At 67.0% G+C, this 13,054-nt stretch overlaps 5 protein-coding genes across 5 annotated transcripts; 3 read left to right on the forward strand and 2 right to left on the reverse strand.

Moving 5' to 3' along the window:
• Positions 1 to 228: 228 nt before the first annotated feature.
• On the reverse strand, positions 229 to 2,963 carry FA09DRAFT_328274 (putative OSM1-fumarate reductase). The gene is made up of 12 exons (XM_025741707.1): positions 2,732 to 2,963; positions 2,626 to 2,675; positions 2,535 to 2,574; positions 2,415 to 2,485; positions 1,792 to 2,364; positions 1,616 to 1,742; positions 736 to 1,566; positions 659 to 670; positions 559 to 593; positions 487 to 497; positions 409 to 428; positions 229 to 348 (listed from the first exon to the last, which is right to left on the reverse strand). The coding sequence occupies exons 1-12, from the start codon at positions 2,772 to 2,774 to the stop codon at positions 296 to 298; spliced, it is 1,866 nt and encodes a 621-aa protein (XP_025600450.1). The 5' UTR covers positions 2,775 to 2,963; the 3' UTR covers positions 229 to 295.
• Positions 2,964 to 4,207: 1,244 nt separating this feature from the next.
• FA09DRAFT_328275 (autophagy protein 16) lies at positions 4,208 to 5,344 on the forward strand. Its single transcript, XM_025741708.1, has 4 exons — positions 4,208 to 4,398; positions 4,452 to 4,599; positions 4,651 to 4,867; positions 4,921 to 5,344. The coding sequence occupies exons 1-4, from the start codon at positions 4,299 to 4,301 to the stop codon at positions 5,158 to 5,160; spliced, it is 705 nt and encodes a 234-aa protein (XP_025600451.1). The 5' UTR covers positions 4,208 to 4,298; the 3' UTR covers positions 5,161 to 5,344.
• Positions 5,179 to 9,245, reverse strand: FA09DRAFT_315815 (heavy metal translocatin; the record flags this gene model as incomplete). Its single annotated transcript, XM_025740819.1, has 9 exons — positions 8,566 to 9,245; positions 7,462 to 8,516; positions 6,791 to 7,411; positions 5,802 to 6,731; positions 5,709 to 5,778; positions 5,610 to 5,659; positions 5,423 to 5,558; positions 5,264 to 5,370; positions 5,179 to 5,214 (listed from the first exon to the last, which is right to left on the reverse strand). Exons 1-9 carry the CDS (start codon positions 9,209 to 9,211, stop codon positions 5,179 to 5,181), a joined length of 3,651 nt encoding a protein of 1,216 aa, XP_025600452.1. The 5' UTR covers positions 9,212 to 9,245.
• A 155-nt stretch (positions 9,246 to 9,400) lies between these two features.
• On the forward strand, positions 9,401 to 10,699 carry FA09DRAFT_208868 (hypothetical protein). Its single transcript, XM_025739476.1, has one exon. The coding sequence runs from the start codon at positions 9,463 to 9,465 to the stop codon at positions 10,516 to 10,518; it is 1,056 nt and encodes a 351-aa protein (XP_025600453.1). The 5' UTR covers positions 9,401 to 9,462; the 3' UTR covers positions 10,519 to 10,699.
• Positions 10,700 to 11,496, forward strand: FA09DRAFT_208869 (hypothetical protein). The gene is made up of 3 exons (XM_025739477.1): positions 10,700 to 11,146; positions 11,211 to 11,304; positions 11,369 to 11,496. Exons 1-3 carry the CDS (start codon positions 10,880 to 10,882, stop codon positions 11,383 to 11,385), a joined length of 378 nt encoding a protein of 125 aa, XP_025600454.1. The 5' UTR covers positions 10,700 to 10,879; the 3' UTR covers positions 11,386 to 11,496.
• Positions 11,497 to 13,054: the final 1,558 nt, after the last annotated feature.

Consider the following 13,054-nt stretch of genomic DNA (forward strand, 5'->3'; position numbering starts at 1 on the left):
GCCGTGCGCCGCGCGGGCGCGGCAGCCAGCAAAGGTGCGTCTGCCTTGATGCACCGCCTCCTGCCTTCCAGGAGATGAGGGCCGCGAGCGGCTAGACTGTCTCGACGGCTAGCAGCTCTTCATTCTGCGCTCTGCATTTCAGGCTCAGCTGGGTCGTCAGGCGCGTGTCGCGGCGGTCGAGGTGTCATTGCGGATAGCTGGGGGATACATGGGACATGGTGGGCGCGCGCGCGGGCGGCCGGAAACGATGGAGATGGGTAGTAGCACCTCGGCGACGAGCGTAGAGAAGGATCCTTTACTGCGGCTCGTCGAAGACGCCGACAATGCACTCGCTGGCGTACTTCTCGACTGCAGAGAGACGCGCGTGAGCACACCGCGGGGACGCGTCGCAGCGCAAGACAAACTCACCAACCGACTTCTCGTGCAGCCTGTGGGGAGAGCGCAGGGTCAGCAGATGTTCCTGATAACTTCACAAGCGGGACGCGCATATTAAACTCCTGTTGTAATGCGCCCAAATGTCAGTATAAGAAGCCCAGAGAGGTGTGGGACGTCACTCACCTCCGTCGCAAGCTTGCCGGCGTACAGCAGAAGGGCTAAGGATGAATGGTCAGCGACGGCAACGACGATGACGACGACGACGATAGGCGCAGCTGCTCACCCTTCTTGCCGCCTATGAGAGTGCCAAGGCGCAGTGTCAGCCGCTGGAGAGATGCGCGCAGCCACGCGGACACGTACCCGGGTGGTCGTCCATGAAGTTAGTGACGTCGAGCACCTGGCCGTTGACCGCGATCCAGCAGTCGTCCTCGGTGTTGTGCTTGGCGACGTCGTCGAGCGTGTACTTCTTGTTCTTGTCGGCGCCCTTGCCGTTGGTCTTCTCGCCGGGGCCGGCCGAGGCCTCGCCCTGCGCCTGCGCCTGCTGCGACTGCTGCGCGGGCGCGCTCTGCGCGGCCTGCGGCGTGGCGTCCTGCTGGCCGGCCCAGCTGAAGGTGAGGTTGAGCTTCTGCGTGGCGGGGTCGACGCGCACAGTCGTCTCGAGGTGCTGCGCGACCTGGCCGGCACGCGCCGAGGCCTGGCCCGAGGCGAACTGGCTCATGAGGTACGCCGACGCCGAGTCGCCGGCGACGCGGCCGAACACGACGCAGCCGAGCAGCGACGAGCCGCCGAGGCGGTTGGCGCCGTGCACGCCGCCGACGGCCTCGCCGCTGGCGAACAGGCCGGGCACGACCTTGCCGCTCGTGTCGATGACCTGCGCGTGCTCGTTGGCCTCGATGCCGCCCATGGTGTAGTGCAGCACGGGCGTCATCTGCGCGACGTAGAGCGAGTCGTCCATCTTCCACGGGCCGTTGCTGAAGAACTTCTTGTTGAAGGGGCACTTCTTCTTGCCGTCGGCGATCTCGTTGTAGTCGTCGTACGTCGCCTTGAGCTGCTCGGCGCTGATGCCAATCTCCTTGGCAAGCGCGTCGCCGGACGAGAACTTCTTCATGAGGCCGCGGCCCTCGTAGTGCTTGCAGTGCCACTCAATCTCCTTGGACGCGGCGCTGTTGAGCACGAGGCGGACGGGGAACTCTGCACGAGGGGTCAGCACAGCTCAAGGCACGCTACACACGCCACGCACTGTCGTTCTCCCACATGCGGCCCGTCACGTAGTCGCGGTGGCCGAGCTCGTCGGCGAAGCGCTTGCCCTCGTTGTCGAGCAGCAGGCCGCCGACACCACGGAGCGCCTCGGCAGCCAGGAACTTGACCTGCGGAGGTTGTCAGCGCCCGTAATGGACATGCGGCCACTCTGCTCACCTTGGCGTCGGGGTCGCGCGGGTCGACCAGGCCCGTCGGGTGCACCTGCACCTTCTCGAGGTCGATGAGCTTGCCGCCGATGCGGTTCACCATCTTCTGGCCGTCGCCCGTGCAGTGGTCGCCGTTAGTGGTGGGCAGCTTCATGAGGTCGGGGCGGTGCTTCTTGAGCAGGCTCTCGGCGTCGTCAAAGTCGGCCGCGTAGCCGCCGGTGGCAAGCACCACGACGCCCTCCTCGCGGTACTTCTGGCCCTTGTGCTCGTACTCGACGCCACGCACGGCGCCGTTCTCAAAGATGAGGTTCGTCACGCGCGCCTTCTTGACGATGGCGACGCGGTCGGGCATCGACTCGGCCAGGTCCTCGAGGCGCTCCATCTGCGCGTACGTGATCGTCATGCCGGGGAACTGCGCGCCGCCGCGGTGCGTGCGCGGCTGCGAGTGGCCGCCGAGGCGCGACACCTTGCTGAGGTCGAGGTTGAACTTGTCCTGCAGCCAGTTGACGGCGTCGCCCGACTTGCCCGTGAGCACCTTGATGAGGTCCGGGCGCGCCAGCTCGCGCGCCGACTTCTTCGTGTCCTGCAGAGAGTGTGAGAGGTGCCGCAGTGGCGGAGGCGAGTGCTGCTCACCTCGAAGAAGATCTTGGCGCTGTCCGGGATGCCGTTCTCGAGCTGCGTGTTGGTGCCGGCGCCGTTGATGCCTGTGGCGGCGTGAGCACGTGGTAAGACAGCGCACATCGGCGCACTCACCGGACGTGGCCTTGGTCGAGTTGCCGCCAAAGAAGGCGTTCTGCGCAGCGTGTCAGCAGCGCGACGACACACACCCGCGGCCAGCACGCACCTTGTCGAGCACGAGGCAGTTGGCGCCACGCTCGAGGGCCGTGTGCGCGGCTGTGAGAGGGCGTGAGCGGGAGTGGCAAGAGGCGGGCGCAACATGCAATGCTCACCCGAGAGGCCAGAGAGACCGCCGCCAACGATGATGACACGCATGGTGGCGAGTGAGGTGGGTGGGTGGGAGAAGGCGTGTGGGTGGTGTGAGGGTGAGAAGGAAGGGTGAGAGGTGCTGCGCGGCGGCGGCATCAAGGCGCGGTGCGGTGCGAGGGCGGAGCGGACCCCTCAGCCTCTGTGCCTCTGAGCTGGCATGCGGAGAGTGCCAGCGGGCGTGCCTTCAGCCCAGCCCTCGCTCTGTTGCTCTCGGCCCGTGCTGCCGCCGCGCCGGCAGTGCCGCAGCCATAGGCAAAGTGCGGGGAAGCACCGCCAACGCGGCGCCTCTGGCTGGCTGGAGGCAGTGGGCGAGTGTCGCCGCGCACACTGCTCTGGTGCCGCGCGGCCGTGCTTCCCCGCACTTGGCCCCTTGACAGCCGCCAGAGCGCAGCCGCGCAGCGGAGCGGGCAAGCGCACCGCGAGGGTGCAGCGCCGCAGCACAAGCACGGCGGCACGTCTTCTCCGCTGCGGCGCCATGCTCATGCAAGGCCACTCGGCTTCGGCTTGGAGATGCGACGTGAAAAGACGAAGCTCGCCGAGCGCCGTCGTGCTGCACGCTGGCCGTGGCTGGAGCGCCGCGCGCCTGCCCGCCACACCGCTCGCATCGTTCCCCTGCGCCCAGCCAGCCAGACGCATAGGGCCGCCTTCGCCGCGTCCACGTCGCACGCTTGTGCGCCATCGGGGCTGCCGGCGAGCGTGCGAGGGTACGCCCGCCGCTCGTTCGACAGCCGCAGCGGCGGGGATGTGCGCTGTTGATCTGTGAGCGACGAAGAGGGGGCTGGCCGCGAGAGCAGAGGACAAGGCGCGCTTGCGCCTATATCCTGCTCGGCGGCACACGTGCTGCCCGAACCCTCGGGCTCGCGACCCCTGCCTGAACGGCTGCCGAGCAGGAACGCTGGAGTTCAGGCTAGCCTTCTGGCTGACACATCGTACGTGCACAGCGGCAGCGAAGCGAAGAGCTATGCAGCCGCCACGCAGCGCCCGCCAAGCTGTCACGTGGCCATTGCGTCCCTTTCCTTGGACGGAGATGGGCATGATCCGGGACGTATGTCTCTCGCGCCCCTGCTGCACTTCATGGTCAACCACGACCAAGCCGAGATGGTCGAATCACCGGACGGGTGGGCCGGGAAGCGGTACAGCAAGGCTGTTCACAGAGCGCGCGCCGCCGCGTACGCGCCTGCTGTTCCTCTTGCTCGACGCCGCTGGCCACCGAGACTGCGGCAGAAACACAGCAGAACCCTCTCTGCACAGCACGAGCTTCATTTTGAAATGATTTGCAGAGCTACTTGTACGGAGCTGGCCTCCGGGCGTCTCGATTGTCCTCTCAGGGGAGCAGGGCGTGGCTTACGTAACTCGGCACCGCCCGCGCTGCGCGCTCGAGCCACCCTGCGCCGCTGCTCATGCCGCGCCGCGCCGCGGCGCCTGCTTCACTCGTTCTCACCACCACCTCAACTACCGCAGCAAGACCCTCGCCTCAGCCAGTGCGAGCTGTCGCAGCTGTTCACTTGCGCGCGCCAGTCTCAGGCCAGCATGGCGCAGGCGGCCGCGCCGCTGTGGCTGGCGCTGATCCAGGAGCGCCTGGCCGAGCGCGATGTGCGCGAAGGCGCACTGAACGAGGTCATCGCCTCCTGTGAGCAGGCCTCTCCAGCACCCGACACAGCATCATGCTCATCCGCACTGCAGACCAGCGCCTCTCGCAGTACGTCGTGGCCGCGCGCAAGACGCAGAGCAGCCCGGCAGCTCGGCCGTCCGTGGCGACGCCGCCTCCAGCGCCTCCTGCTGTTGATGCGACGCCCACGAAGCGTGCGCCTGGTCCTGTCAGCGATGCAGAGTGAGTCGCAAATCTCCATAGACTCTCAATCCCCTCTGACGCTCCGCGCAGCTCGACTGCGCTCCGCGCCGAGCTCGCTGAGATGTACAAGACGCAGTCGGCCAATGCCCAGCGGCTGCTGAGCCTCACCGACGCGCTCGCCGCGCGCGAGGCGGCGCTGCGGCAGGCGCAGGATGAGCTGGCGCGTTCAGGCGAGGAGCTTGTGCGTGTGCGGCGCGGCGAGGAGGATGCACGGTTGGGCATCCGCGAGAAGGAGAAGCTCGTCGAGGTGAGTGCCAGCCACGCAGTTGCTCAGACACGGGCTGAGACGTGTCACGGCAGCTGCTGCAAGACGAGCTCTCGGCGCTCTCGCTCGAGCTCAACCAGGTCGAGGCGCGCAACGACGCACTCAAGCGCGACAATGCCTCGCTGCTGCAGCGCTGGCTCGACCGCATGAACGACGAGGCGGCGGCGATGAACCTGCGCACCGAGGAGGAGGAGCGGCGCGTGCAGGAGACACGGGCAGCGCGGGCAGAGGCAGGGCTGAGAGAGGCGAGCACAGACTCGGCGACTGGAGGCTAGGGTAATGATAGGATTGCGTCACGACTCGGGCCGCCAGAGACGCAGCGTCAGGGCCTGCAGTGGGTGTCAGCCAACCGTCGTCGCCGAGACACGCGCGACGCACGTTCAAGATCACGCTCGTGGACGACAGCGCCATCGCGAGGCCGCTCCACGAGGGGCCGAGAGTAAAGTCGGTCGGCGCCAGTGCGCCAGCAGCGATGGGCAGCAAGACTGTGGGCGCAATGAGCGATGTGGCACGCTTGGCATCTTCGCTGAGGCTCACTGAGGTTGAAGCAGGCGGCCCACGCAAAGTTCTGCCGCACCTTGCGAGCTGTCGCACGGCTCAGCGAGAGGAGCACGGGCAGCGAGGCGAGAGGCGCAGTGGGGCTGAGCAGGATGAAGTCGGCACTGGATGACGCCTGGGATGGAGGTGAGCGAGGGGCTTGCGCTGAGCCTATCTGGCTGCTCACAATCGCGCTGCCGCCGCCCATCGCGACGCCGACGTCGGCGCTCGTCAGGGCTGTGCGGGTGTCAGACACGCTCTCTGCATCGTCCCACGAGCTGCTCACCTGGTGCATCGTTGATGCCGTCGCCCTGTTGCGCGCATTGCGTCAGCCATGGAACGTCGAGGCACGCATGCTAGCACTCGCAATGAATACCACGAGCGGCTTCTCGCCTCCACGTACACCCTCCTCGCTCCCATTGCGGATGCGCTCCAGTGCATCCTGCTTGCCCGTCGGCAGCACACCAGCGACGACGTGCTCGATGTCGAGCTGCGCAGCCACCGCGCGGACAGTCGCTTCGGCATCGCCGCTGACGATCCAGCACTCGGCGCGGTACCGCTTGCGCAGGGCAGCGATCGTGGCTGCGGCCTCTGTCCGCAGCGGATCCGCCACAGCCAGCGCACAGAGCACCCGCGGCGCCTGACCCTCGCGGCGGATAGCCACAAAGACTGCCGAGCGCGCCTGGCTCTGCCACTGCGCGACGATCTCTTGATGCTCCGCACCTAGCGGCGCACACTCGGTCACGAGGCGCCGATTGCCGACAAGCAAGTCAAAGCCGGCGAAGCGCCCTATGAGGCCTGAGCCGGAGAGCTCTTGCACGTCACTTGGACGAGGTGCCGCAGCGTCCGCGCCGGCTGCCATCTCCTCGCAGTAGCGGCGGATCGCCTCGCCGACGGGGTGCGTGCTGCTCTGCTCGACGACGTCGAGCGCGTGCCAGATGTCGATACTGTCGTTGGTGCTCACGTCCAGGCGCTCAACGACTTGGCCCACGCCTTCCGTCAGCGTGCCGGTCTTGTCAAAGACGACAACCGTTCGGCGCCGACCGGCCTGCGATGCTTGCTGGAACGCCTCGCCGCCGCCGTTGACGAGGATGCCGCGCGCGCTTGCGAGACCGATGCCGGCGAGCTGGGCCGTCGGTGCCGCCAGCCCGATGCCGCATGGGCAGGCGACGACGACGACCGATATGGCGAATTGAAGTGCGTACAGGAAGCGAGCGCCCGGCTCGTCGGGATGCGGCGTATGCGCCCGAACCCAGCGCGGCGAGGCAATGGCGTAGAGCACAACCAGCCAGAGAAGCAAGACGCCGATCTAGCAGGCGCAGAGCTGTCAGCATGCCTGTCACTTGAGAGCGAAGCGGCGCGACTCACAGCGATGTAGATGACGACTGGCACAAAGACGCTCGTGACGCGGTCTGCGATGCGCTCGATCGACGCCTTGCGGCCTGAGGCACTGCGCACGACGTCGAGGATGCCATCTAGCAGCTGCTCGCCTGGCAGCGCCGACACGCGTGCGATCACAGGATGCGCACTGGCGTTGGCTGTGCCGGCGAAGAGCTGGTCGCCGGCTTGCTTCTTGGCAGGCACGCTCTCGCCGGTGAGGCTGGACTCGTCGAACAGCGCCGTGCGCTCGTCTGCCAGCACGCTGTCGAGCGGAGGACTCGCTCCGGCGGGCACGAGGACCAGGTCGCCGAGCTCGAGCAAAGCGACATCAAGCTCTCGCAGCTTGCTGGCGCTTCCTGCTGCCGGGTCAAGCAGCAACAGGCCTCGCGAGGGTCGCAGAGCGCCCAGAGCCGCCACGGCGTCACCCGTGCGCCGCTTTGACCATGACTCGAGCAGACGGCCGAGCAGGATGAACGTGATCAGGAAGACTGACGCATCGAAGAATGTCATCGCGTCGCTCATTTGCTCTTGCGGGCCTCGTGCGACGTTGAAAAGCATGAACGCGAACGAGGCAAAGTAGGCCACAGAGGTGCCGACCGCGACGAGCACCTGCGGGCAGCGTGAGGACGGCTTTGCCAGGAGAAACGCGCAAGACTCACCTCCATGTTGCCCCAGCGCAGCAGGCGCTCACTCCATGAGCGCCCAGGCCGCCAAACGCTGCGCAGGCTCTTGTACGAGCGTGCGTAGAAGAGCGAGCCAACGCCGAACTGGACAGGCGTTGCCAGAGCAAACAGGGTCACTTCAGCCACCGTCGCGCCACCCCAAGCAGGCGCTGCAAGCCGCTGCCGCAAGGGCGCAGACTCGTCAAGTGCGGGAGCCAGCATCCCGACGACGAAGGTTGGCACGGCAAAGACTAGAGCAATCGCAAAGCGGACGGCATAGTCGAGGAACTCTCGCCTTGCCAGCTCGGCGCTGCGCGAGGCCAGCGAGGGTGGCGTGACGTGTACCACGTTGAAGGCCGGGTCGAGGCTGGCCAAATCGGAGAGGATGCTGCGCAGCGTGGTGTGTGCGGAAGGCGCGTAGGTGAACGCCAGCTCCGGCAGATCTGTTCGCAGCGAGGAGAGCTCCTTCGCGTCGATCGAGATAGAGCCTTCGTCCCGCTTGCGCTCAAAGTAGCGCTGGACCTTGCTGACACAGTGCCCGCAGAACATGCCCTGGATCGAGACTCGTGCTGCTCGTGCCTGTGTCGCAGGGGCCGCGTCGGTGTCCAGCGAGGAGAGCTGCACCTCGTAGCCCGCATCATCGATCGCCTCGAGCACGGTATCTGCCACTTTCCGAGCTGCTGCCTCGTCTGCCGCGCCGAACGCGGCAGACGCGCGGCCCTCGAGAAGGACGACCTGGAAGGAGGAGAGCTCGACAGCACCGCGCACGGCTCGCTCGACGTTGCCCACACAAGAGGCGCACGTCATGCCGCCGACCGAGTATTGCGCAGTCCACTTGCGCTCCTCGCCCGCAGGCGCGACCGTCGCGACGCTGACATCGTAGCCGGCGTCTTCAATCGCTTCCACAAGCTGGTCGAGTGCCGCCTTTGACTGCACAGTTGCGCTGGCGGAGTTTGAGAGCAGCTCCACGCTGAAGGCATGCAGCAGCTTGTGGTCGCCGGCGTTGAGGGTCTGCGCAGCCGAGTTGACGGCATTGACGCAGCTGGCACAGGCTGTGCGGAGTATCAGCGAGGGCCCTGCTCGTATCGCAGCACGACTCACTCATGCCGCCAATCGCGAGGGTGGCCTTGAGTGGAGCGTCTGGCTCATGGTGGTGCTCGTCCTCGCCTTCGCCTCTGCACGCAGCGCAGACGCTCATGTGTCGTTGCCGCGCCTCTTCGCGCTCGGCAGCTGTCGAGCGCTGTTCTTTGCGGTATGTCAAGGGCCGCAGGAATGCCCGAGACGGCGGAAAGGAGCTCGGCGCCGAGCCTGCCGTATCGGGCTGCTCTGCCTCGCGCTGCACATCGTCCAGCGTGATCGCCTGTGCCGACGCACTCGGACGCCCGCGTGCTGCGACCTCGCGAGTCTGCAGCGCCGCTGCCGGGTAGCCGTCGGCATCGAGCGTGGCGCAGAGGCGGGCCAGGAGCGCGAGCACATGCGCCCGGTCGAAGTGTGCCTGCTCGTGCGCGGCGTGCGCTGCATGCGTGAACTGGACGCTGCTGTCGAGGAGCGAGACGGACACGTCCGAGACGCTGTGGCCGAGCAGCGACGTGATGTGCTCGACGCACGATGGGCAGTGCAGCGCCGGCACGACAAGCGTGGTGCGCAGCTGCAGCGCCGCACCCCGTCCTGACCCGGCGCCGGCCTTGCTGTTGATCCTGCGTGCCGCCGACGAGAGCAGCGCCGTGCGCTCGTGCGGCAGGGACATGCTTGCGCTGCGCCTCGCCGCCGTGGTTGATGTGTTGCGGAGGCAAGGAGGCGCTGCGCGAAATGCTCCGAGGCAGCCGCGCGTCCGGCGAGAAAGCCAGGGGCTCGGACGCGCAGCCGGCGCCTTTCCCACGCGGCACGGCTGCGTCCAACACCAGCCAGCGCGCCGCACCTTATTCCTGACCACCTCCTCGCACCACACACCACAGCACGCAGGCTCGAAAGGGAAGGAGGGTTGTATTAAGGTACTAGATGTCTTTGCTGTGCTCGCGCTGCTGCTGCAGCAGCATTGGCCGGAAGCCGCGCGGCGTGAGTGGCAGCGCCGGCAGCTGCGGCGCCGTGCGTGGCGTGCCCGGGGTGCCCGGTGTCGTCGGCTGTGCGGTGCCAGTCCGCGGAGTCGACGGCAGCGGCGGCAGCGCCGACAGCGACGGCAGCGGCAGCGGCATGGGCGCCAGCGGCAGCGGGGACGGCGGCGCGGCTCGCCGCTTCTTCTGCTGGAGGCGAGACGGTGTCAGCCAGGGCCGACACCGCCTCAGCGCTGCCCGCATCCCCGCCGCGGCGCCCCTCGCCGCGACATCACTGCTTCTTCAGGCTGCTACCCGAGGCCGAAGAGCGCCTGGTCAGGCCTGCAACGCCCGCGGCGCCCTTCTTCTCGAGCTCGATGCTCTCCATCGACCAGCGCGCCGCGGCGGCGGCCTCGGGCGTCGCACCCGTCACCGTCACGCCGGGCAGCGGCTTCTCCGCCTCCTCGTCGACCTTCGTATCTTTGCTGCTCACTTCCATCGTCGACGGGGCGTAGCGCGACTTGTGCTCTTCGCCCACCGCCGTGGGCACCGGCGAGGGCATCCATGCGTTGGTGGCGGTGGCCGGCGGCGGCGCCTGGATGGACAGGCGGCTGGCCGCGCGCGTCTGCTCAAACTGCGAGTAGCGCGCCGCAAAGCCGCTGACGTCGCTCTTGATGCTCGACTTGGACGAGGAGGCGTTCGAGTTCGTGCGGCTGTGGCCCGTGTTCCACTTGGCGTGCAGGTCGGAGCGCTCGATCATCGTGCCCTGGCTGGACGGGCGCGACTTGAGCGGCGTGAGCGCGTCGGACACTTGCGGCGGCGCCAGCATGGCGGCCGACACCTGCGGCGCAATGCGGTGCCACGGGCACAGCGGGAACATGGCGGCGCAGACGAGCTCCGGCGTGGCGAAGATGACGTAGAACGGGTACTGCGGCCGCTGTCAGCGAGACGCCTCCGCGTCGCAAGTCTCGCACGTACGGGCACGGTGATCTGGAGGTGCAGCACGGTCTGCAGTAGCCGGTAGAGAGAGACGAAGCCTGTGGACGCAGTGGGGTGAGCTCAGTGCCGTCCTCGCTCCCTCAAACAAGCTCACCGAGGAGCGCGAGCATGATGAGAAACAGGCCGGCTTTGCGCAACTCAGATCCGCGCGACCCGACGATGCGCGCGTCACCGCGGCGCGCTGCAGCCAAGACGAAAGTAAATGCGAGGAGCCACAGGACAGCGTTGACAATCGCCTGGCGTGGAACAACGTAAGCGAGGCTGAAGCGTGCAGGTGATAGGCGAGGCACATCGCTCACGCAGGTGACAGCGTTGATCTGCGGCGAGTAAGGACGTCAGCACAGGTGGACAGAGAGCGACGAGACTGCGGGCGCCTTACGATCTTGATGACCTGTGGAGAGCAGAGTCAGCATCGCACGACTTGCGCGCCCCGACCGACTCACCTGCGGGCCCGAGTAGCGCACGGGGTCCTGGAGGCGCTTGTCGAGGATGAACGCGGACCCGGCAGTCATGCCAACGCACATCCAGCCGAGCACGGAGCAAGCCACAGGCACGACAGTGAACAGGAAGCGGCCCATGACGCCACCGCAGCGGTAGGCGACCGTGGCGCGACGGAACATCTCGACGGTCGCCGCAAGCTGCGAGGCCAAAGGGTGAGTCCAGCTCGGAGCCGCCGCGCTCTGCTGCGCTCACGATGAGGGCGGGCACGATGAGCAGCAGCGTTGCCTCGGCCGTCCACGTCGTCGTGTCGAGGGTGAAGTGCCAACTCATGTGGATGCGGATGCCGAACGCCGCGATGCTGCCGATCTCGGCGAGTATGATGGCCCATGTGGGGCTGATGGCGCTGCGTCAGCCGCAGCTGACCACCTTCAAAGCGCAAGTTCTTACCTGAACGAGGCCGTCTTGGTGGCGAGTCGCAGCAGCGTGCCGATGAGCAGTGCACACCACAGAGAGATGAAGATGATGGACGGGACCAGGTCGTCGTTGCCGATGACGCCGCCGAAGAAGTGCAGGTCGTGCAGCGTCTGCTTGAGCAGCTCCTCCGGCGTCTGGGCGGCAGCGGTGTTGGAAGACATGGCGAAGGAAGTAAGCGCACCAGGCGTCTAGAGAAGGATTAGAAGGAAGGTTTGGACGCAAGGTACTGGGGTCGCGCCGGCGCGACGGAGAAGGAGCAGAGACTAGGAAGCGGAAGGAAGCAAAGCAGGATGGAGAGAGGTGGGTAGAGGTGCTGCGCTTGGCTCGAGCTTATGAAGGGCGCACAACATCCGCCAACGCAGCCAAGGCACCCGCCAGACGCAGGTTCTCGAAGGCGCCCACACCACACGGCCGTGCCAAGCGTGTGCCTGGGCGTGCACAGTGCGGCGAACGCACCTTCGACGCCGCCGCCGACGAGGCGGCTCCTCCTGATGGAACGTGGCATCCGAGGCAAGGCACGCAAGTAGGAACGCATCGAAGACAACGAGGCGTTCAGGAGAAGAGTTTCAGGTCCCGGAGGAGGCGACGTCGGCGGTCGATCGTGCGCCCTCGTTCTAGCGACCCCTCCACGCCCGCGCGGCGCGGCGCAGGTGGTCAGGGGTGCCCCTGACACCTACGCCCATGGGCGTCGCGGCGGCGCAATATGCTCCAGGAATAGACTCGTCAAGACGCCGCCTCCCGAGGGGTCTCAGCGACCACTTTGACGCCGACAGCCTCACTCAAGCACGCATCAGCGCATACACCACGCAACCTCCTTCTGCCGCTGTACAGGGCCTGACTTAGGCCGCATGATCACGAGGTGCGCACAGAAGGAGCGATGTGTTCTGATCGAGATGCTCATTCCGGGTGCCGCGACGGTCCAGAATACAAAGATCCTGCGCAGGCCAGCTGCGCAGACGTTTGGGGCAACGATGCGGGACCAGCCCGCGCCAACAGCCCATCAACGGCGTGCCTCGGCCAGAGCCAGCCGCTCGCGCAGCCAAGCCGTGACGTCGCCGAGGTTGGCCTCGCTGAACATGTCGTCGTGCGAGGCGGCCACGGTCTGGACATCGAACGAGCCATCGGGCAGGGCGAGGCCTGGCGCCAGCTGCTCATCGTCCCAGCCGTTGTGCTTGGCGCAGAGGCGCTTCACGGCAGCCATGCGCATCTCGCTCGACACGCCGCGCGGCATCGGCCCGAGCTTGGCGGCCTTGAGGAGGTGTACGCGCATCCTCGAGCGGCTCGTCTGCGCGAGGGGCCGTGGCACATGGCGGCGCAGCATGTGCGTGGCCAGGCGGTGCTGGTCGCAGACATGCGCCAAGGTGGCGCCGCCGAGCTTGCGCAGCGCTACGTTGGAGCTGACCGACTGCTGCGCGGCAGCGGTTGTGCTGGGGGTCGGCGGGGGCAGGCTCGGAGAGGTGTCGCCGCTGCCCGGTGAGCTTGCGGTCACCGCCGCCTTGGTCTTGCTCTTCGTCACGGGCCGGAAGGAGTCGATCATGAGCACGTCGACGTGCCGCGAGGCGTCCTCTGCGTCCGCCTGCGACTCGATGGCGGCCCACTCCGAGACGAGCATGGAGGCCATCTCTTGGGCGCATACGCCGCCGAAG

The sequence above is a fragment of the Tilletiopsis washingtonensis genome, assembly GCF_003144115.1.
Source record: "Tilletiopsis washingtonensis strain MCA 4186 unplaced genomic scaffold FA09scaffold_4, whole genome shotgun sequence".
In the NCBI taxonomy this organism is placed as follows: domain Eukaryota; kingdom Fungi; phylum Basidiomycota; class Exobasidiomycetes; order Entylomatales; genus Tilletiopsis; species Tilletiopsis washingtonensis.

Coding starts and splice junctions, on each gene's coding strand:
- FA09DRAFT_328274 (XM_025741707.1), bottom strand. CDS start 2,774: ATGCGTGTCATCATCGTTGGCGGCGGTCTCTCTGGCCTCTCGG. Junction 2,575..2,625: donor ACTGCCTCGTGCTCGACAAG/GTGCGTGCTGGC, acceptor CACGCTGCGCAG/AACGCCTTCTTTGGCGGCAA. Junction 1,743..1,791: donor CGCGCGACCCCGACGCCAAG/GTGAGCAGAGTG, acceptor CAACCTCCGCAG/GTCAAGTTCCTGGCTGCCGA.
- FA09DRAFT_328275 (XM_025741708.1), top strand. CDS start 4,299: ATGGCGCAGGCGGCCGCGCCGCTGTGGCTGGCGCTGATCCAGGAGCGC. Junction 4,399..4,451: donor GAACGAGGTCATCGCCTCCT/GTGAGCAGGCCT, acceptor TCCGCACTGCAG/ACCAGCGCCTCTCGCAGTAC. Junction 4,868..4,920: donor AGAAGGAGAAGCTCGTCGAG/GTGAGTGCCAGC, acceptor GTGTCACGGCAG/CTGCTGCAAGACGAGCTCTC.
- FA09DRAFT_208868 (XM_025739476.1), top strand. CDS start 9,463: ATGTCTTTGCTGTGCTCGCGCTGCTGCTGCAGCAGCATTGGCCGGAAG.
- FA09DRAFT_208869 (XM_025739477.1), top strand. CDS start 10,880: ATGACCTGTGGAGAGCAGAGTCAGCATCGCACGACTTGCGCGCCCCGA. Junction 11,147..11,210: donor GCAAGCTGCGAGGCCAAAGG/GTGAGTCCAGCT, acceptor CACGATGAGCAG/CAGCGTTGCCTCGGCCGTCC.